The sequence below is a fragment of the Thermobia domestica genome, chromosome 13 (genome assembly GCF_964235325.1).
Source record: "Thermobia domestica chromosome 13, izTheDome1.hap1.1, whole genome shotgun sequence".
Classification (NCBI taxonomy): Eukaryota; Metazoa; Arthropoda; class Insecta; order Zygentoma; family Lepismatidae; genus Thermobia; species Thermobia domestica.
Window position 1 is genome coordinate 70242329 of NC_137466.1, and position 24408 is coordinate 70266736.

At 34.5% G+C, this 24408-nt stretch overlaps 1 protein-coding gene across 1 annotated transcript in view; it reads left to right on the forward strand.

The window, feature by feature from the left end:
* LOC145669212 (uncharacterized) overlaps window positions 1-6357 on the forward strand; it is a 213228-nt gene extending 206871 nt beyond the window's left edge. Inside the window, exon 6 of the mRNA XM_081737539.1 lies at window positions 4530-6357. Coding sequence (XP_081593665.1) covers window positions 4530-6259 — 1730 coding nt within the window. The 3' untranslated portion in view covers window positions 6260-6357. The remainder of the gene's footprint in view (window positions 1-4529) is intronic.
* The last annotated feature ends 18051 nt before the right edge of the window (window positions 6358-24408 follow it).

Here is a 24408-nt window from a genome sequence, read left to right on the forward strand (position 1 = left end):
CCTTCTGCTTGTAGAAATCGAATGACGCTCCGCAACTCACACTCAACTTGGCGGGAGAATCAATGATGACAGCGATGTTTACTCGCCTGTAGCTCAACTCTTACTAACGTGCTGAGCCTTGCCGTGACAGATGTTATGGTGGGGTAGTTGCGCAATAGCACAGTGCCCAGATCCGCATCCTTATGCTTGTCTGGTCACGTATAAGAGTAACTGGAGGTTAAAAAAAATTGCCCTTATAGTAGGGAACTGATTTATGCAGTGACTCGAAAATCTAAAAAGAACACAATGGAACTTACTGAAAACTCTGGTATTAAAAAACAATACCAAGCGGGAAACAACCATCTTCCAAAACGTTCCGCACGAAATTACTGAAGTAGCTATGTATCTTCACTTATTTACTTTCTTTACGTTTCATCGAAGGTTACGATCCACGTATGTGATGCAAATTCTAATTTCTAACAACAAAAGGTACTTGTTTTCGTCAACATTTTCATTTATCTCTGGCTTAAATACTTATTCGTAAACTGTTTGATTAACATAGAAGATCTGAAATGAGTCATATATTGAAGGAGATGAGTGATATACAGTAGCTTCACTTTTGCTATTTTATAAATCTTGAAAATTTTGTAGAGCGTGGGAAATCCCAGAGCAAAATGGGAATTTCTGCCTCTCGAGATGGGATTTTATAATATTTCAGGTTGACATTATTGCTATCATCTAGTGACACTTTTCGCGAAAATTTGACTTAGTCGAAACCCTAAATTTAATGATCAATAATTTGGGAACCAAAAGTTTGCGCATGAAAATATTTCATATGCATACCAAGCAAAATCAATGCCCATCTTCATACTAAGTTTGGTCAGGATCGGATGAAGCTTGTAGATCTTGTTCGATATATATCCTCCTTGTAATTTGTTATATATAAAAAAGAAACAAATGAAGAACGGAAAATGGAGATCAGATAGGAAAACATATGATTAGCAAATTCTTCCGGTGATGGTTTGATGATAATAGATGAATGATGACAGATCCCTTAGCCTTTTAGAAACGTTTAAGAGAATTACTTTTCTGGTAGTTTCTCTTTTCCTTTTTGACAGGTTGCAGTTTATGTGTGAAATATTTGTTTCTAAAAGTATTGAGTTCTAAAATTTTTCATCTAAAATACGAAAACCAGATATTTGCCGTATTTTCTCCTGTAATCTGTAAATTTTATGTTTCTCAACACTAACGTCTCTCATGTACGAAATTTAACTGCTGTAACTAACCTTAGACATAACAAAACTTAAGATTTCTCACCACCTTACCATTAATGAAACAAACTTATCATTAGATCCAGCAGTAATATATTATAATCAGAATTATTGACACGTTCGTTCGTAATGCACCTAAATGGATAAATATAAACAAATTAATAAAAAATCTCGAGTCTCCGAAAGTATTAAAAATCATATGTTGGTAATTAGAGATAATACACGATCAATAAAGCGACACGTTTACACAACGCAATATTTCTGCCGATGAGATAACATCCAAAAATTTACAGAAGAACTGAGATCTCACGAAGAGAGGTCTGTATCAGCATGCACGCATAGATGTCTTGCTCTCAGTACGAATTAGAAATGCAATAAAGAGATTAGTCACTTGCTGTTTCACCTATGCAACTTCAGATCATTCTGGCTGTTCTCAATGCAACGGACCCGAGCCTTGCAAAAATCATTCAGATCAACTGGAACGCCTAATTCCTCAGTCCAGGTTGGCCATCATCCAAAAACAATTCCGCATGATTGGCCTCACCATATGCCCAATCAAAGGAGATACACTTTTAGCCAAAATGGCTAAGACAGGAAGCCTAGCCAATACTTGTGTTTTTATGGGGGCCGTTACCTACTGTAACAAATCAGTATATCTAGACCAAGAAGCAGTTGAAGGGTGAACCACCAGTTTTAGAGGGCCTAGGTTCTTATCACCCAGCTAAAAAGCATATTATTCCAAACATGCATTAGTTATTACGGGAATAGAAACATCGAATAGGTTACGGTGCTAGCCAACTCAGAAGAGCATGGAAACCAACGCGATTCATGTGAAGAATATTTCTAATCAATTTTCCGAAACCTGGATTTATATCTATGACTGCTCTTGCAGCAGAGGATACGAACTAACACAATTAATCAGCGGCACCGAGACCCCAACCTTAGTCTTTATGAAGGGCTTTATCAAGATAAAGTGCAAACTTCCAGAAGACTACGCTACCGTTTAAGATTTTTGTACAGCCGAAGAAGTCCAGTATGCTACTGAAATCAAACGTGCTGATGAAATTAAGGCAGCGATCGAAACTTGCCTGTCGATACCTCCACTCAGGAGGAACTACTCTCAAAGGATTACCCAGTGAAAATAAATGATCCTAAGGACCAGATAAAATCACGAGATTGGAAAAACTCATGATACCGATTCCATTATTCATAGATAGTAACAATAAGGAAATATCTGAAGAATATCTACTCCTGAACTCCACAGTAGGCATTGAGTCTTACCAACAAAAATAATATTTCCAATGTTACAAGTACCCATGCTCGCGCCCAAGAATCGTGTCAGGATAAGTCATGTTGTGTGAATTGTCCAGAATATCACTGGAACTATTAATGTAACAAGGAGACTAGGAAGACCACCTAGTTAACTGTTCGGGGAGCTCATGCATCCTAAAGCTGATCGAGATGAAACAACGAGGAAAGAAGAAGGCTTCTAAATCAGCGATTGTCCAACAAGACGTCACTCTGATTCTATCTTCAGCGGCTCGTCCAAACTGTCACGAAGACTGCAGTAAAATTCCATTTCAGGCTGATTCTCTTGCTACCCAAGATGCAGTCCCATCAGCTACCCTCTCAAGAAAATTATTCAGATGATGAAAGACATCAATATCTCTCACATAATTCATGTCATAAAAACTTACAGTACATACTAAGAATCAAACAAGTGAAGGTTCCATTATGAAATTTTCGATCATAATGGAACTCATTGCAGTGAACAATTCTCAATGACATATTCCAAATCCTCAGGAAAGTCAAAGAGTTATCACGGGATGAGTGACGCTCAGAATCTTGACTTCCATATTTCCTATTACGATTGGCCAGGTCTTTAACAAATCTACGAATCTGTCAACTAAAGTCAAGCAATGTGTCCTCTGCACAACACAAGGTGGGCAATTCCAATCCACACGGCAATTAACCATTTAGTATTCCCAGGAGCCAATTAGAAGATATAAATTCGTATACAGAAAAAGCAACAGATTAGCAATCTCAAATAGAAGGTGACATTTACTGTGACCACAGCATTGCTCTACGTAGAAGACGAATAAGAACACACTCTAGATGAAGTGCTACACTCTGAGTTTTGGAGATAAAATTCCAATGACCGATGCTTCATATACTGTTTAAAAACCTGTCAGAGAGGGGCTTTTGGCTAAGCCGGGCACACAAATAAAAAACTGCTACGTTCTACCTTGCTTTACCTTGTCACATAAACTTTACTTGCCGGTCAGTTTTACTGTCGAAGTGAGAGAGACAACTCTTCATGTCAATATTGTTTTTGCGTGAAATGGCAGCTATAACAAGAATTTCTTACATGTATTTTGTCAACTTCGATGAATACTCTTTAATTAAATAGTCACTTGCTACTTGGTTTGTATTATTGTCGAATTAGTCGGGGAAGTTTCGCGAGGTCCCAAATAACAGCAACGTTGCACATGCAACTATCCGTAATGAGAATCTTTAATGAGGTTTTTGTAAAGATAATAGCGTGCAATATGATAAAATATTTTTAGATATGTGGAAGGCAATTGTCTTTATTCAGTTATTTAATAAGTTCCTAAGGCTATCTCCTTGCCGATAATGATATTCAGAGTCCCCTTTATGTACTTCCGACCCTAAATGAGAGAAACACATTTAAATAAGTGGCTCATTTAATAGAAACAGTTTAACTCAAAATGTCAGGTTCAGCGATTTAAGAAAATGACCAGGTGTTTACGTGCAATAGTTCCGCCATAATAATAATTGTTTTTACTTTTTTACTCACAAAAGTTTATTTTTGTACCAAGAGACACAAATGGAGACAGTCTCGAGCATAAAAGCTCGATTTAAGTTTAATCCTTTACCCATTCAGTCTTTCTCCAAAGACGCAGAAAGAAATGGACACTAAAACTATCCAAGTCTATTTTTGGGCATCGAATGACTTATTTGACAAATTAAATGCAAATGAGACTTACAAACCACACACGTTCTCATATTCTAGATTTTGCTTTTATATGCCACACCCTTTCACAAAGGAACGATTTGCTGTGTTTATATTTTACGCCCGTATCTACAGGATTAATATAGAGCTTTTTATCCCTGATCTCTATGAACCCAGCACACTGTGTGACGTCCAGCACTTTTATTATTATCTTCTTTTTTCTTAATTTGTTTAAAGTTCTCTTTGCTACAGGCATAACCTAAATATTAATATAATGTAACTAATGCAGATTATTTATATTGCAGATCATCTGACTCCACAAGATGAAGAATTTGATTCTCGAGAACAATACAAGTCTTCAATGACATCAACGTATGAGGAAGACTACGAAAGGGAAAATGAAAGCGAAAGCAATGAGAGCCAAGATCGGTCAATACAATCGGACTTCTATGCAGAAAATAATGAAACAGACTATCAACAACGACTAAAGGTTCCGTTTGAGGACACTTTGTCCAATCTCGTTTCGAACATAGGAAAGATTCAAGCAAGTATTCCGAAATTTCCACCACTGGACAAAACTTACACAAAAGGTACTTCAGTGTTGCCTTCATCGAATTATCCCAACATCGACTTGCCTTTCAAAAGATCTCGCTTGAGAGAACAGTCTTTGAAAGAACCTTTCACAGAGCAGACCTCATCACACATGTATTCAGAAACTGAAACATCTTACAGCACATCCGAGGAAGAAGAACTATCATCACCACAAATGTCTCTAGAATCACAGAAACCAGCTAAACTGTCCGTGGAACCAGAAATACCAACCAAATCTATTTTGAATAGAACACTGTCCAAGCTGTCCGTGGAAACAGAATTACCAAACAAATCTATTTTGAATAGAACACTGTCCAAGCTGTCCGTGGAAACAGAATTACCAACCAACCCCATTTTCAATAGAACACCATCCAAGTTGTCCGTGGAAGCAGAATTACCAACCAAATCTATTTTGGATAGAACATCATCCAAGTTGTCCGCGGAAGCAGAATCACTAACCAAATCCATTTTGAATAGAACACTATCAAATCTGTCCATGGAAGCAGAAATACCAACCAAACCTATTTTGAATAGAACGCCATCCAAACTGTCCTTGGAAGCAGAAATACCACAACATCCGCCTGAAGATGAATTTCCTAAATTTACACTCTCACTGTCTCCACCGAAAGGTTTTCCTCCTATCGATTCATTAATTAAGTCTTCACAATCAGAATCAGAACAAACTTCGAGCGAGGCTACCTATACAGAGCCAACTATCCCAGATACATCAGAAGAATCTTCTTCCAAAGAACCTGAAGTGATTCCAAAATCTTCAACCCATGTAGAATCATCTACATCGTTTTTAACTGCTCCAACTTATTCCAAACAATCTTCGGACGAAATAAAAGCTCAGTCTTCAATATCAGAAACTCATGAATCAAGCACCACTTCAGAGGTATTTGAAGATTCTTTGCAAACAGAGACAGTCCATGATGAGTATTCTTATCCCGAATATCCAGAGAATATTCTTGAACAACACAACCATAGAACAATAACTACCGAAAGTCCATATCCCAAAAATTACAGCAATGCCAATATGCGTTCTCGTAATAATAAACAACAAACTAAACAGTTAGAAGAAAATTATCAAACAACTAATAATCTGTCATATACTTCACTAGGAACTGCATCACAAGAATCGCTACCACCATGTTTACCCCAACCACAAAGATCAGAATCTCCAGAAATAGAGAGGAGTAAGCTTAAGTATTACGATATAAAACGTAAAATAGAGATTAAGCAATACAAAGCACTTATGAAAGATCACAATTATAAGAATCAATTGTATCTATTGGATCTTAGAATAAAAACATTAGAAGTGAAAATCAAAGAAATAGAATTACAGGTAAGAGAAAAGGAACTCGATATTAGAACTGCAGAGCTTAAAATAAGAGAATTTGAACTAAATAAATTACTAAACCGTGGCCGTGATTTTGTGGCTTAAATTATTTATTTCCATATTATTCTTACTTATCTGTAAAAGTATACTTCATGGACCTCATAAAATCTAAATGTTGTGACTATAGGCACTAAAATATAGAAACTAATAATAAGCAAAGGTTCAAAATGAGAATTTGTAAATTGTTTTGTGTTTTGCTTTACTACATATGTTTTAACTAAAATAAACAAATATTTATTCTATCCATATCGTCGTTTACATTAGAACTAATTTGTTATTTACAGTAAAAGTAATAAAATATAAATAACTTAAATAATTCCTTAGAAGTTATGTTGTTTACATTATCGAAAAAAGTTAAATAGCATATTGATTTATGTAGTATTTTATTATAAACATATTTATGAAAAAGGTAACTTATTTTAACAGTTTGTTACGTACAATAGTGTAACATAATGAAACCAGAGATACATCTTTAATCTATTTCTTCCAATGCTTAGTACTATTGTTGTTATAAGAAGGCAATAGTGTAACGTAGATACAATTGGAAATTAATTTACTTACAATGATAGTATATTTAATAGCTTCCCTGTCATGGTTTACACTTATTTTCAAACTTGATAGAGCCGTTGAGTGTTTATAGCAAAGAGATTAAAGGGAAATAGAACACACTACTGCTAAATAAATCTAGCTCACGTTATAGAACGAGCTTTGCAAAGGATCTTCCAATTTCGGAATCGAATTAAAAGTTCAAGATGCAATGCTGTCAAGAATGAAGAACATTTCAATACATCTCAATTTCTGCTTGGCCAATATATTTCTTACCGATGTTGAAACACAAGATTAATTGGTACATACAAGAATAAAATCCCTTGATAGAATAAAGTCAACTACTGCTATAACTTGAAAGCAAGAGATTTTACCTCTTTGCACAAGGACATTAAATTTTAACTCCTTTTCGCCATTCATTTATTAGAAATAATAACATGTTTGCACAAGTATTTGTCCTCCTACCACTAAGCCCTTTAGATTCTTCCCTTTCTTCGGTATCCTCAATATAGGTTATGTGAGAAACTTCTTTTCGTGATGGATATTGTATATCCTACAGGCCATTTGTAAAGTATACAATACCCTCCTGCGATTTTTTTTTACATTACAGTCCAAAACAATAAAAGTTTGGATAAACTGCTGATATACATGTATCTCGTACAATCACTAGTACAGGAATAGATCTGCATTGAATACACATTATTTCATACCGTTTTCACTAATTTATTAAAAATTGCGTAATTAATATGTTAAAATTGGCTTATTCCTACAGAACTTATGATCCGAATGTATAAGAGGATCGATATGCATTTTCAATGGTCAGTTATTGTGTGATACTTCAGCAGTATAACTTTAAAAAAAAAATGCCACCAAAGTAAAAACTTATTATTACTAATGTACTAAGGTTTCAGCAATATATCATAGCTGAAATTAGATACACTATCAGATACAGTATTTGCATGAGCTGTTTGACGAAGGTAATGATGTGTTGCCGAAATTGTAATACAGATTAATAAAAATAACTTTTTCTTTCGTCAGATTTAATTGTTTAATTTATACATAGTTATATCCAATTAAGATAAAATAAGCAGTATTCAGCAGTGTTTCATACAACACTTATATACTTACACATAATGTGTCCTTTCTGTAACATTAGCCATTTTTGGTAAATTTGAAAGACTACTCATTCTCAAACAAGTTGCAATACTTGGGATTTGAGATATGTAATTGTCTTTATATTATCTCCACAATGGGCGCTGTTAACAACAGAATTTCATCAATCTTCCTTTTATTTCAAGCAAATTACCATTCTAAAGTATTGGTACGCACTTATTTCTAACAGCCATGTTGGATTTTACCAGTTTAGAACTGTCACAAGGCTACACTATTTTATTTGTAACATCATGTTTGATGATAAGCTAATATGTTTACTTAAAGAAAAGAATGTTCCCCTTTTCTACTAAGAGTAAAATATCTTTGTAAAAGTTGCTCTTGAAAATAAAAAAAGTAAATTCCATATAGCTAGGTTTGTTCGTATTTCGTTTGTTCGTATTTCGCATTTCTAAACTTCAAACTTTTTTCTTTGCTATTTCTAAATATTGTGTGCTTTTCTCTTTTCTCTTTCTGCTGTAGATTTAGTTATGAAAGTTTTTTACTTTTAAATTCTCGATAATTTGACATTCCATTCGCATAAAGGTTGTGAATATAGATACATAAGAAATGGATTGGAAATATTATCTGAGATTGATTATATTAGGAACAATTACATCATTACTTATTCTTCGCAAGATACTTTATATGTTTAGGATTCCAAGTTAAACTGTAGGTCCACGCCTCATATAGCCTCTCTGCTGAAAGGCATGTTAGACCCTAACTCAACCAATTACTTTATCTATGGTTTGTTTATCTAGTAAGCTATACTACATCTAGTACTATTTAAAAATTTGTTGGTTGGAGGTTCGGGTTCCGTGTCAGTCACTGAGACGGACTTACAGTGAGAATCCGAACCACCGTAATTGATTCAAATTTTAATGTTTCCCTACCGAAAAATGAACCCGGACCCGGTACTTCAAATGTGCTTGTGGTAGGCACTAGGCAAGCGAGCAGGGCCAATTAAAAAACTATAATTATTATATAGGTACATTCAGGAATTAATGAACTGACGGTTAATTTAATCGTCCGCCAATTTAGAAAAAAGTGAAAATGTATGCCATGTATATAGGCTAGTTTCTATGGTAATAGCTCTGATACTTTTATTTCATTATACTCGAAGTCAAGCAACCACAACATTTATAATTAAGTAGATTTAAGTAAGGTATGTGAACTTCTAATGGAGAAGTGTGTCCAATTGCCTTTTGCTACTAGTGTTCCTCATTGAGTATCTAGATATGTAAGTACGGTATGTGTCATGGGCACTGTTTAAAGAGATTGGTACTGAGAACTTTGTTTCAACCCAGTCGCTTTTCTGAATTCTAAATGATATTTAAATTGTAGCAAAATCTGTAAGTTAATTAATGCCATTCTTATTATCAATGCCTAAACTGCCTTTTATTTGTAAACAAAATGTGATTCAAAGTCAACTTAAGACTTACCTAAAAGGAAACTCAAACAAGGAAGATATAATAATGTTTTGAATTAATTTAAAAAATAAGAGCCTCTAAACGGTATATAGGTCTTAAATGGAAAATTGAAAGTTTCTCAGTCACCCTGAAAATACTATACATACTTATTTCTTGGCTCACAAAGTATTTACTGAGGTATGGCAGACTCTGAAGTACTTGGCTGATTTAACCTAAGTCGTTGAAACTAATTAATGAAACTATGTGGCTGGAATATGTCTTAATGTTGGAAGTACGGAGTTTTTGTAAGACAGTCATGTGTAAGGAATTTCTAGCGTAGAAAATCACCAAGTAAACTTCATTGGCGCTGGATTGCAAATAAAACTAACGTACTGTAACTGTCAGCTGCGTTAAATCATAAAATCTGCGATGAATTGCTGGTTTTGGCTAACACAGTCTATTACATGCAGTGAAGTAGTGTGAGAAACTGGAATTGAATTTACAATACGTTAAGTTTATTAACTGTGTGGTTAAATAATTCACAGTACCCTTATTATAAAAGGAAAATGTCTCTGTCAGTGCGTAACGGCAAATCCTAATAGTCAAAAGTCTCTTCACTAAGCTCATTCCGACTTTTTTGAAATTTTAGTAAATAACTTAAAAACAATGAAAAAATAAATAAGTATAAAAGTTAAAGTAATCAAAGTAATGCTTACAAAATGCTAATAAATAAACTATAACCGTTTCCCAATCTTTTCTTATAGACTAAAAGTTTGGGCGTGCAGTTTATAATATCAATATTGCTAAGCACTCAAATTTATATCGTATACACAAAGTTTTGAAAAAAAACATTAGTTTCATTTCATTTAATGACGTTTTGTAGGTACTACCTGATTTACTTTCTACTTGTTTATATAATAGAGATTTGTAGATACTTTTTGGGTTACTTTCTACTTGTTTATATAATAGTGTTTTGTAGATAATATCTGGCTTACTTTCTACTTGTTCATATAATAGCGTTTTGTAGATACTATATGCCCTACTTTCTATCTGTTTATATAATAGCGATTTCTAGATATTATATTCCTTACTTTTTATTATTTATATAATAGCATTTTGTAGATAATATCTGGCTTATTTTCTACTTGTTCATATAATAGCGTTTTGTAGATACTATATGCCCTACTTTCTATCTGTTTATATAATAGCGATTTCTAGATATTATATTCCTTACTTTTTATTATTTATATAATAGCATTTTGTAGATAATATCTGGCTTACTTTCAACTTGTTCATATAGTAGCGTTTTGTAGATTTTTTTTTTACATTTTTGATATTGAAGAGAGTGGAAGTGAGCTTAGTGAAAAGCTGGCGAATAATTGTCCCTAGCTGCCCTGCATGCCTGATTCCAAAGATGTAACAGATGTTCATGCCAATTTGCAGTTTGAATACTATTACGACAATTTACTAGCAACTTAATTCCTTCAATTTAATTACTACGAAATAGGACAAAGGTTGTAACCATATTTCGATTTGAGCATTAATATTAGTTAGGAAGCCGAAGACTTGAGGGAAACAAATATGGTTGGGTCCTACAAATCTGGTGCGAAATTGTAAAGCTACAGATTATCTACACTTGAGGAGAGACCTAGAAAAATTCATCAGGATAATCAGCTGTAAGATATAATGTAATCTTAGGGCTATCAAGGAAGAAATGTATCTTATCTACCAACATTTCTACTGATCTCTTGATAAAATCTTAATATACAGAGATAATTCTTAATACCTGTCATGTGTGCTATTCTACGATAGTGTGCCTCTAAGTGACAGCAAAGATTTTGCATCGTGACTGAATTCTTTATTCGCATTCTATGATCAAACAGTTAAATTATACATTTAATTGCCGGTACTGGTGTCGAGCATGAACGCAATGTTTACTTGGCAAGCAGTACTAAGTATAACTTGATCTTAACAGATGTTAGGTTAACTTCGGGTATAATAAAAATACTGCCTACCTTTATTATATTTATTGCATTAGCACAGAAACAAGCGACACTTGTTCACGACCTATAAAAAAATAAATCCATAGTTTCCAATTAATTTCTTCGAGGCTAACGATGGGGTGCTCACAATTCCAGCTCACGAAGTCAGATTTTTTAAATGCTGATATTACAAATGGTAGATATCTATTCCACTAGATCAACTTACTGAAATGTTACTTGTAAATAGTTAAAAACCTGAATATCTCACCACCAAACTACTACTGTTATTGCTGTATTAGTAATATCATTTGACTAAGGAAAAGTGATTACTTTGATTATTAAATTTTATTCTCTTGAGATGAGATATAAAATTATACAAGCATTAAAGTTATAATATCAGTAATGGTAACGACATGAATAATTCCTTTGACTTTGAATGAGATTACTTGTAAGATATTAAGATTCTTAAAGAAGGAATATTTTAGCATTTAATTCTACGTCATATCCTATCTTAAACTGTTGAGATTGATGGTAAGTAAGAAAAGAATACATATATTACCAGCCAAACTTTGAGACAGAAGTATGAATCCAAAATAAAAGTAGGAATCTATTCTGTGAAACTAAAAGCTTTCAAGGACAATATTTTTTGCTGCTGTTCGGAATCGTTATAAACATTGTAAATTTATGTGTAATAGCTGAAACATTTTGTATCTTAAATGAAATAAAGGCTTATTTAAGTGTATTCTTTATTCTATTATGACTGTTAACGAGTATATTATACTTATTTCAAGTATGTACACCAATAACACTGCTTGGCAGTGTTATTCAATACTTTAATAGAACAGTATAAGAGATATATTTCCTGTTAACAACATTACTACTTCCAACGGCTTGCCAACCCGACTACTATCTGTACAAGTATGTAGAAATATTTTCGTAAACTACGCTTTGTATATATACTGTGGCGGCAGAAGAAAACAGAAACCATAGCCACTTTCACAGTTTTTTTTTATCTTAAACTATATTTAGTGAGGTGCTTCCGAAAACAGGCATTTTGTTGGTCAATCTATCTATCTGGAAGGATTTGTAAACACAGTTGTTGGCCTTCGGTACGACTTTAGTGGCAAACCAATACGGACGTGGATAGCTGTGCAAAGCTTGACTGGCAAAAATAATACAAATTGACAATGTTTCCACAGTTTAAGACAGCAGATATGTTATTAATTTTATTCGCAACGAAAGATATAGTGGTACTATGTAAGCGTTTAGTAGTAAATATTTAGTTTAGAGGTAAATAGTCACTCATGTGTAGAACGCGTCATTATTGTACCGAAGATGAAAGAAGATTAATTAAAAGTCCGCCAGGAAGGCAAATCAATGGAACCTGTTGCAAAAATGATAGGATGATTAAGGAAAATTCTAGGGTTTTTGACTCTATAAGCGGCTTGCATGACTGATGTAAGGGATTGACCTTGGAAAGCAACGGTAGCAGTTGACAATTTGTTGTCCCGCACAAACAGATACAACCCTTTCGCGACGTCCACCCAACTGGACAAATGCACCGATCAGCAGAAAAACAACTCTAATTTGCGTGCTAGGAAACTATCACTGCTATCTAAGAATATTTGAGATCACACGGCGTTCGTGATAAGGCATCTGGGCGTGGCCAGTGAAGATAAGGAAAATCAATTGCGAAATATGTTATGAATGACGAAACACAGATCAATTTGTTTGGATTCGACGGTAAGACGACTGTTCGAAGGGTAATCAACAGTAAATTTAACATGAAATATAGTTAAAAAAAAAAAAAAAAGACCATCAAGTTTGAGGGAGGGAATATCATCATTATCATTCGGAGCTGCCTTTCCTATGGTAGTGTGAGTTCAATGTATGGAATTAAATTAACTATGAAAAAGTAAATTTATCCTGATATCTTAAATAATGACCCTGAATAGAGCTCTACTTTGGTGAAGACGTCGTTTAAGGAAGAAAAATATCAGTCATAGAAAGGCTAGTGCAGTCCTTGAATTTAAGTCCAATAGAGAACTTACGGAAAACCATTAAGGCGGCTATACCACAGTGAAGTATCATAAACAAAAACGTATTGTGGGAGGAAGTGCAGAATACACGGAACTCTATTCCAAAAGTGTGGCCCCGTGTAGCGTAGTAGCTAACGTTCTTGCCTTTAGTGCGAGCGGTCCCGGGTTCAATTCCCGGTGGGGCCACTCGGTCGAAAAAGTGTAAAACGGCACTCCAGTCATCCTGAGTGAGATTTTCCTGGGGTTTCTTAATTCACACCAGGCAAATGCCGGAATGGCCCCTAATGGTCCCAGGCCGCTTCCTTCCTTCCCCAATCCTTTCTTCCTTTCCTTTCCTCGGACAGTATGCTCGCCGAGGGATGACATGCCTTATACATGGCGGGCTAACATTGCCATAGAGCCGAAAGCCCACAAATCTAAATCCTAATTCCAAGAGCAACATGCGAGAAATTAGTCGACTCTATGAACAAATGGTACATAGCAGTTTTGAAAAATAAAAGTCACGCTATTAAGTCTAATGTTTACATGTTAGGAAATCAAAATACCGTAAATATTTAGTAATTTTCATTGATACTATTCATGTTTATGGCCAAGCATTATTTTGTTTCATCAGTTGTTTATGATAACAAATCAGCATGTTTTGGTTTTGAAAATTAAAATCTGAAATTAAGTTCTATTTCAACGTTAATGAATCACCGTGGTGCTAATAATAATTTCATGTATCCTAAAAGCTGTTCATTAAATTATAGTCCTAAAAAAAAACGAACTTCTGTAATGCGTTTCTATTTTTTTCTGCCACCACTATATGTATATATTGTTTGAAATATTTTACCCTATTGTTGCAAATGCAATTAACTACAAGACAACAGCTCTCATCTCAAAAAAGGTTTCGAAAAAGTAATATCTTGTCTTGAAAAGCGTTTACGTTGGAAGATACATGTCTCATGTCATATAGCTATATATCTCGTCACGAAAATTCTGTTCTGTCATGTTTCATGGGCAAGTCTAGTTCCTAATCACTAGAAATGGTATTAGATCATGTTTCGATTGAATTCTCGGCACTTGAAATGATTTTTCTTTGTTTAGTTTAACGCCATACTTTATGCTCACCAGACTAAAAGAGACGGATGATTAGTGAAATCGAACGATTGTGGAATTATTTGTTTTGTGCCCTCCCACAAGGAACCAAATCCGGGACCACGCGCATCAAAGGCACATGCGCTACACACAAGACCAGTAGAAAGGGCCTGGCTTTAGAACATGTATTACAAACATGAATAATTTACTGCAGCTATTTACAAAAAATAAATAAAATAAAATAAAATAAATAAATAAATAAATAAATAAATAAATAAATAAATAAAAACGAGTTAAGGAAAATCTGAACGCATACTGTACATTTATTTACAAATCCTAATACTCTAATCTAAAGATTTGTACTGAACAGAAACAAATCCTATTTTTCCTTGTTTCAACTTTATTACAAGTTTGAGAAGTAATATATGTGAACTGCTATCGAAAAAAGTTGTGAGGGCTGGACCTTTTTGTTAACACGCCTGTAAATTTTGTGACTTTTGGAAGACTATTAACAGAGTTAGATGGTACGAAATGGAATTGTTCTAATGGTAACCCCATTACTTGGATAGGCTATTATTAAAGGTATTTTCGTAGTACGGAAAAGAACTTGATTAATAAGGATCGATTTCTAAAACAGTGAAACTAGTTTATGATGAACACTTCTTGATTCACAAACCTGATCAACGTCCTTGAGTTTGTACTAGTAATAATATACCTGTGAAGTTATACAAATATGTTACGAAATCAAGCAGGTGCGTAAGTTGAAGAATTAGTTAACAAGTTTTATTGCAAATTTGATTTCCAAAAAAGAGAATGGAAATTCTCAGTTCAATTTTCCATGTCCTATATATGACAGAAGATAATGGTAAATACTTGCGAACTATGGTATAATGAATTAACGTAGGTCAGAGAGAAAACATTAAGAACTAATGCACGGATGTGGCTCTTTCCCATAACATAATCCAGCAACAAATCTATAAATCAGAGGTGAGAATTCTTACAATGAGCAATCTATAGTCAGTGGTGCTATTCTAATTTTTTAACAACCAGTTCTCTGTTATCTGTGGCTTGGGTCTAAAAGGGCCAATTTCACTTTTTGGCAAAAATGAGATGTTCATCAAATTTCAACGCCTATAAATGGATATTTTCTTCTGCAAGAAGAGCAAATGTTAATATGAATGGTATAGTATATACTCCAAAGTATTTCGTGTTGATATTTGCTTTTCTTGCACAAGAAAACACCCATTTATAGACATTAAAACTGAAGAGTATCTTATTTTTGCCAAAAAGTGGCATTGGCCCTTAGAGAGAGAGAGAGAGTAACTCTCTTAGGAAACAAACCATACAAGGTAGGCAAACGCAAAATTTCCACTGCATACCAATGTGACAAGTAGAGACGTACACAGTATCCTAATACAATGTATTGTGACGAAATTAGGTAGTACTGCGAGTGTCTTGGAAACGAATTATCCAAGATAGATGTTTGTCAAAATGAATTGGGAAGATCGTAATCCAGCAATGGATAGACAAGTGTTGATAATGGTATGTATGCGTTTCAGATATAAATAACTCTCAGCACTACATTCATACGATCCCAGTAGGGGAGCCCGGGGCTGGTTGGCGAACTTTTCATTCTTTACTTTTTTATGAGCACATGGTGCACTGTATTCCAATGTAATGGATATGTACGGACAGACCAATGTTTCCTCTAATAAATTCAATTTTTGTTTTTGTTTTGTTGCTATATAGTTTTCGAGAAATAAATTTTTCTTTCTTTTAAAATGGAGTATACCAACCGATCCCTAGTAAGAGGCTGGTTGGCTGATATTGTGGGGCTAGTTGGCAGACTTTTTAAATATAGCAAAACACAAACAAAAATTGGATTTATTAGAAATAAACGTTGTTTTTCTAAATTCTATTATATATATATATATATATATATATATATATATATATATATATATATATTGCAATGAAGTAGGCTATTTGAAGTTTGAAACGACTTTTATTCACAACATTTAAAAGAATCAGCCTTATGAAATATGGAAACTTCTTTCTTTCATTCTCACTTGGTTGTCATGACATTGAAAATTACAGGATTATCAAACTACATCAGTTTTAATATGATTTGGTGTAGGTTAATTCTTCATATTATTTCAAAATGTAATTAAAATAACTGAACTATCAAGAAACGTAGTTTATTTCCCGCTGTTCACAAAGTAGCTAACAAGGAACCCTAGGTATCTATCAGAGCCCGATTTTCACGAAACTTTGTATATAGAGAGAGTACCTCGGGAAACTCGCACAGCCAAAATTGTAGCTGCAGAGTCCAAGACGTTGGGACACTAGGGCCCGAGAAAGATCAAAAGTGGGACCTCAGTACATTAAGGACATGGTGAGAAAATGCAGTTTTTCTTTAAAACTATGTAGTGTAGCAACACGAAATGAGCATGCATGGATACTAGATCGTCGATATGATCTGTTAAAAGTTATAAAAAGAATATCCGCCATCTTGAAAGAGGCCATGTTGAAACTGGTGTAATTGGTGTAAATGAGAAGAGGGTCATCCAATGCATTAATTTTAACGTAAATAGTCACAAAAACCTGTTGGTGAAGTCTGTTGTGGGATTACATTATTCCTGTGCTTCTGGTTTAGGTACAAGATAAGCAAAGTGTATCTCATGACACTCGAGCAGATGCACGGTGTGGAGCGCTATAGATGGACTGATATGACGTTCTGATTTCTGTTCGAATTAAGTCAAGTCTAATAAAAAGTTACAAGTTAATGTCAACCATGACATTATTATGAAGATTGAACCCATCATATCACCACATCCACACCAATTACATGGTGACTGTGACATAAATGATGTAGTGCTAATATTATATTTCTATCGGTTTTCTAGTTCCACTGATCCCACTCATAGCGCTCCATAATCTGCATCTGCTTGAGTGTCATAAGATACACTTTGCTCATCTTGTACCTAAAGCACAGGAATAATGTAATACCACAACAGACTTCACCAAAAGACCAGAAGCACAAGAATATTGTAATTCAACAACAGACTTCACCAACAGGTTTTTGTGACTATTTACGTTAAAATTAATGCATTGGATGACCCTCTTCTCATTTACACCAATCACACCAGTTTCAACATGGCATCTTTCAAGATGGCGGATATTCTTTTTATAACTTTTAACAGATCATATCGACGATCTAGTATCCATGCATGCTCATTTCGTGTTGCTACACTACATAGTTTTAAAGAAAAACTGCATTTTCTCACCATGTCCTTAATGTACTGAGGTCCCACTTTTGATCTTTCTCGGGCCCTAGTGTCCCAACGTCTTGGACTCTGCAGCTACAATTTTGGCTGTGCGAGTTTCCCGAGGTACTCTCTCTATATACAAAGTTTCGTGAAAATCGGGCTCTGATAGATACCTAGGGTTCCTTGTAAGAGAAACTAAGATATGTTTCAGTTGAATTATCGAGAAATGCAGTTTATTTTCTACTTTCCACAAAGAAAGAAAAAGCAATTGCTAGGCCTCTATTTTTGTAATAAAAGAGCACATACAAAATATTCTTGATCCTGAGAATTAGGCCTATTCAGAAAATTCAGAGTCCGGCATACATAACATTGAAGTAAAAGATTGGTAGAACTGTAAACAACATAACAATAAAACAAACAATGTAACAATAAAAGTAAAATGAAATAAAATTCCACACGGAATTGTTTGGCGCACTTGCCAACCAACCCCAAATGCTATACACCAACTAACCCCAAGCCCATGTTGTGCAATAAAGTCGTAAATAATTACTCAGCAATTGTTTGGCATTTATGTTTTATTGTTTGAATATCCATAAAAACAAAGTTCAGATCTAACTAATGCTATATTACTTACCTCTGTACTCCAAGTAGTGACGATTCTGTGATGTTATAACGGAGAGATGAAAAAAAAAAAAAAAAAAAAAAACTTCAGACTGGCAAAAACACTATCTAATAGACGCCACAATCCGCAAGTTATAAATTCCATGTGAAGGTGGCAGCTGCATCCATAGCTCGCTCGTTTATGACAGCAGCAACAGCTCATTATGCTAATAGCTGCCAACCAGCCCCGGTCTCCCCTACTAATTTTTAATACCTAACAATTGAGCATTTGAGATTAAGAAATAAACACTTATACCTTGCTCTGAGAGATCATGTGTAACCCTGTAGCTGCAAGAATTTCTAAAAAAGAAAGGTAGTTAAACTAAAATTTACTGTTCCTGGGTACAACTGGGTAAAATTTACTGTTGTGTCTAGGTATAACAAACGCTTCTGCAACTCGAAATATTTTAATAACCGGTTCTGACGAACCGGTGCGAACCGGCTGAATAGCACCACTGCCTATACTTATTACATAATTACACAATGTGCCTGCCGGCATGGTCGATCATGTAAGAGTGACGAGCGCAAGTAATTGTATCGTGAATCCCTGTTATTTTGTCATTTATTTTGTTACTATCCTCCAATTTTCATTGTCTCCTGTAACCTAAAAGATACAACTACAGGAGATAAAAACCAAAAATAATAATTATACGATCCTGTTAAGATCTCCTCTTAAAACATTTTTAATCATTGTAAACAATAAATTGAGGAGATAAACAAGGAAAGGAACTTTCAAGACATAAGTTAATACGCAATAAACTTCTGTACATGACGTTTATTTCTGAACATTAAAAAATCTGAAAATACAAATATGAAATAAAATAATCATACTCAATAAACAAGTTTCAAACACTTATCCTACATTACCATTGTAACAGGGATGTAATGATTCAGTTTAGCCAACGTTTGGAGTTTAACCCAATGAGGGTCAAAACGACTGTAGATAAGGAGAAGCAAATTAGCTATTTAGGGTAGAACTGACAAGTAAATTCCAAAGATCGTTATTGCAAGTTTATCACACTGGAACAGTTGCCTAGTTATGCCCTGGAAGAAATATGTCCTTATGGTCAATAACATGTTAAAAAAAGAAAAGTACAATCAATTCTACTTATGGTAAGTTTTTCTCTGCATAGTGTTTTCAATTATAATATTTGTGTGTACAACACTAATGTTTCTTGTATTTCATAAATTCTTTAAATAGCCTAGTTGGTAGAAATCCTGCAAAGCCAGAGGCTGATTAAACAAAACTATTAAAGAGCAATTCCTAATTATATTAACTTATCTTCAATCTCAGTTTGGTAATCCCTGTATCTTTAACGTCCAAGACACGAAAATTGAAAAATTTTTAATGGTTAAGTACAGTTCTAACATAGTTTTTTAAAAATGGAACAACATGTCCTTTGGTCTTGAAAGAGTTAAAATAGAGAGATTTGGTAACCTAAATACGTAACCAATTTCAAGCTGTCAAATAGTTCAATCATCTATCTGTCGACAAAGTTTGTACACATTGAGCCATAGTACTTGTAATACACGTTGTAGATTGTTATTCGCATCCTTGGATGATTCTTAGGAAGAAACATTATTCATTCGTTTCTCAACCTTAATAAAAGATACGGGCTACAGCAATGAACTTTCTGACTCCTTAAACTAAATCATGTAGTGCTGCAGTTATTATTGAAACATTTTCTTGTGAAATGCGAACAAAATTCTAACTGTTTTTGGAAAACTTCACGGAAAGAAAATTCATTCCCCAAAATAAATTATCTATTGTAATAAATTATTCCTCATATTTTTTTTTCAGGACAAATGAGTTATGCCATTTTGTCAAGTTATTAATGAATTATTTATTTATGAAATACGAACAAAATCGACTGAGTCGTTTTCGAGAAAATCGCCAGAAACTAAACTCGCCACAAGAATCAACTACCAGTCCTTGACTCCTCCCAGAAAAATATCTTATACCACATCATGAGGTTACATTGGAAAATTGACTTATAAAATGTAAACAAAAATCGTTAGAGCAGTTTTTGAGAAAGTAGTTTTTTTCTTAGGTAAATACCCTTGTTTTTAGAAATAGGAAGAAAATTCGAACCCCCTGGAGAATCATGTAAAAACATTAAGATTTCGTTGAGACACGTTGAACGATACGACCTCTAGATGAGTGTACATCAGGACGAACAGACGAACAGATGGACAAATGTCGGAAAAAACATTTTTTCGGTATCTATGGGCCATGAAACGTGTAAATCCGTTCAAATTTCGAATTAGGTTTTTCACGATTATCAAACTTTCGTCGCTGGAAAGTAAAAACCCTGGAGGAAGACAGATTGAGAACACAGTTCATCCATAGTGCTACTTCCGTGTTTGTGTCTCGGAATATTTCTATGAATCAGATTGCTAGGTTTACAAAGGACAGTAACGGACAGTAACTCTACTCTTTTCGATCTTATTTGTGTTTTATATCAAACACAAAAATGACGAAGTTACATTTTACTAATAGCAATTAACTTTGCTTTCGACGTCTAAGAAGACTACAATGAATGGAAGTGACTAGATCGCGCTTCTCTCGATCAAATCATTGTAGACTCTTCGGGACACCAGGCTTTATCTTACGAGTCACGTAGATGACACCAGTCAAATGTACCCTAGAACTCTCGCTATAGTATCTTCATAATGTGTCCTGTGTAATATTACACCTATGGAAACATTTCAACCCTCAATTGTGAACACTGATGGAAGTGAAGATAAGGTCTTTGAATTTTTCAAGCGATAAAATCGCCAGGAAATGTGAAGAGAGAGACCCAGATAAAATTCTGGAGTTTTCAATATCAGATTTCCATATGAAGCCTCAAGTTAAGTTCTAATTCCATAATAAGCTAAGTCTTACAGTGATGATAAATGCATTTTAGAGTCTTTAATCAGTCCAGTACCATTTCACTATGTTTGTCAAATATCGCAGAAATTAAAATACAATACCTTCTGTTAGTAATAAGTGCATTTAAAATTAAGAAAGTACTTCTTCATAAAATAGTCAGTATTTTGATATTTCCCCTAGTGTCAAAAAACATGTGTTCAACCCAATTATGACTTAGATGCTAAAAGATTACAAAGGGAAATTGTTATATCCTTTGACTTTTTAATATCTTAAGAAAAATCAAAATATACGACATCACCTTTAGTGGTTTTCATAAGTCCTGTCCCCCCAATACACTTTTCAAAACATTTTAAAAATAAGAAATGTAATACTTGTATTTCTCAGCATAATTATTCAGTACAGAATGGTCCACATAAAAGTAACGTGGCATGATAACACGAATACGAGCCGAAATCGTAAGAAAATGTAAAGACTGGCTTACCTGCATGTTACAAGAGATGCTAAAAGTGACCCCCGTAAATGGCGAGACATTTTTCTGTACGTCGCAACATACTGACTGATACTGTCTGTAACTCTTCACTGATGATGGTCCCGATGGTAAGAGTAATGTTCTGTTGCGGTTCAACAAGTGTATGGAGGTTATATGCATATATCTTCTGCTTTAAACACCCCCGGCGAAAAAAATCACAGGAAAACAAATCCAGGGAACGAGGGGGCCACAATCTTTTGCTACAACCGTGAAAATTAGGGGGGTAAGGATATAATTATTATATATTGTTACGTCAATTATGACAATAGTTCAAAAGCTATAACCTATTTCCTGTGGATATGGAGACTTGAAATTTTGCACAAGTGTAGATTTTATAATACAAATAAAGGAAAAAATTCGAAGTCTCGAAATTTCCCCTTCCATAGCGGAAATTTAGGGGCAAAGATAAAAATTACATTTTGTTACGTCACTTATGAAAACAATTCAAATCCCATAAACATGGAAACTTGAATTTAGCTAGTACAAATGAAAGACATAAACTGTAAGTGAAGTAAAAGAAAAAATTCAAATACTCCAAATGTTCCCCTCAAAGGGCGGAGTGGGTGGGCAAGATTGTGGCAAGGGAAAAATCACATTAACACATAACTTGTGAAAACTATTTAAAACTTGTAGCCCCCTTTCTGTAAACATTGAAACTTTCAGATCTGAGTCACCTGTAAATACTAATGCAAATACATAGTAGAATATTTACTCTAAACAAATAAATTTGAAATTGCACACAAATGTTGATATTTGGCATGGATAAAAATAATTTTAGAAAATGTAAAGTTTATCAGCTCATGAAGAAAATAGAAACGCAAGTACGTTAAAATTGAATATTTGGTGGCTGAGCTATTGTCACTTATGAAAACCAATACATTTATAAGTTGTTACCTATAAACATGAAAATGTGATGCATTTAGCGCACAAGAGAATCAAGTCGCTTTGGACATATTTCATCTTTAGAATCTCTATTTGAAGCTCCTTTCAGAGCATAAAAGATTCATGTCCAGTATTGTAAACAAATCTTATAATGGGAAAAAAATAGTATTAATTTCTTCATGTACTTAAACGTGTCGTATAAACTTTATTTTTCTTTTTCTCACAACTCTGGTAAATGGACTTGATTCCCCTGTGCTCTGAACGCAGTAGTAGGCCCCCCCGTATATTACGTCGAGTCAGCAAAAATTTTTGTGACGTCATAGGTCAAAGGTCAATGACCTTGGCCCGGGGTCAATGACCGAGGGGTACCTAGGACCACCCCCTCTAAATTTTGGCAGGGGTACCTTGGCCCACCCCCTAAATTTTGGCAGGGGTACATAGGACCACCCCCCTTAAATTTTGGAAATTGCCAAATTTAAAAATTGGGTATGGTAGCCTAGGACCATAGTATGTACCTCTATTAGTATTGAGGGTCTATGTCGTTCCCTTTCATGGGTAAAAAATTGCCAAAAAGTCAAATTTCGGGGTTTTTTGACCTAATTTATCGCCTTTGATGAGGTGTTATTACCCTATATAGTTATATGGGCGTATACAGGGGTTCATTACCTTTCATAAGACATGGGTATATTAATGCACCCCTTGAAAAATTTGGGAGGGGTACCTTGGCCCACCCCTTAAATTTTGGAAATTGTCCAATTTAAACATTTGGTATTATAGTACTGGACCCTAACATGTATTATGATAAATTTGGGTGGTCCACCTCGTTCCCTTCTAGGGGTACAAAATTGCCAAATTTTAGTACAACCACGTGTTTGGTTTTTGGTCGATTTTATCCCCTTTGATGAGGTGTTATTATCCTATATAGTTATATGGGCGTATACAGGGGTTCATTACCTTTCATAAGACATGGGTATATTAATGCACCCCCGGGAGGGGTACCTTGGCCCACCCCTTAAATTTTGGAAATTGCCCAATTTAAACATTTGGTATTTTAGTACTGGACCCTAATATGTATTATGATAAATTTGGATGGTCCACCTCGTTCCCTTCTAGGGGTACAAAATTGCCAAAATATAAACGTAAGCAATACGTAGTACCACGTGTTTGGTTTTTGGTCGATTTTATCTCCTTGGATGAGGTCCTATTACCTTATATGGTTATATGGTCATGTATAGGGGTCCATTACCTTTCATAAGATATGGGTATATTTGTGCACTCCTTTAAAAATTTGGGAGGGGTACTTTGGCCCACCCCTTCAATTTTGGAAATTGCTCATTTTATATATTTGGTATTATAGTACTGGACCCTAACATGTATTATAATAAATTTGGGTGGTCCACTTCGTTCCCTTTTAGGGGTACAAAATTGCCAAAATATAAACGTAAGCAATACGTTGTACCACGTGTTTGGTTTTGACCCAAGTTATCCCCTTGGATGAGGTCCTATTACCTTATATGGTTATATGGTCATGTATAGGGGTCCATTCCCTTTCATAACATATGGGTATATTGGTGCACCCCTTTAAAAATTTGGGAGGGGTACATTGGCCCACCCCTTAAATTTTAGAAATTGACCATTTTACATATTTGGTATAATAGTATAGGACCCTAATATATATATATATATATTACTATAAATTTGGGTGGTCCACCTCGTTCCCTTTCATGGGTACGAAATTGCCAAATTGTTAGTACAACCACGTGTTTCGTTTTTGACC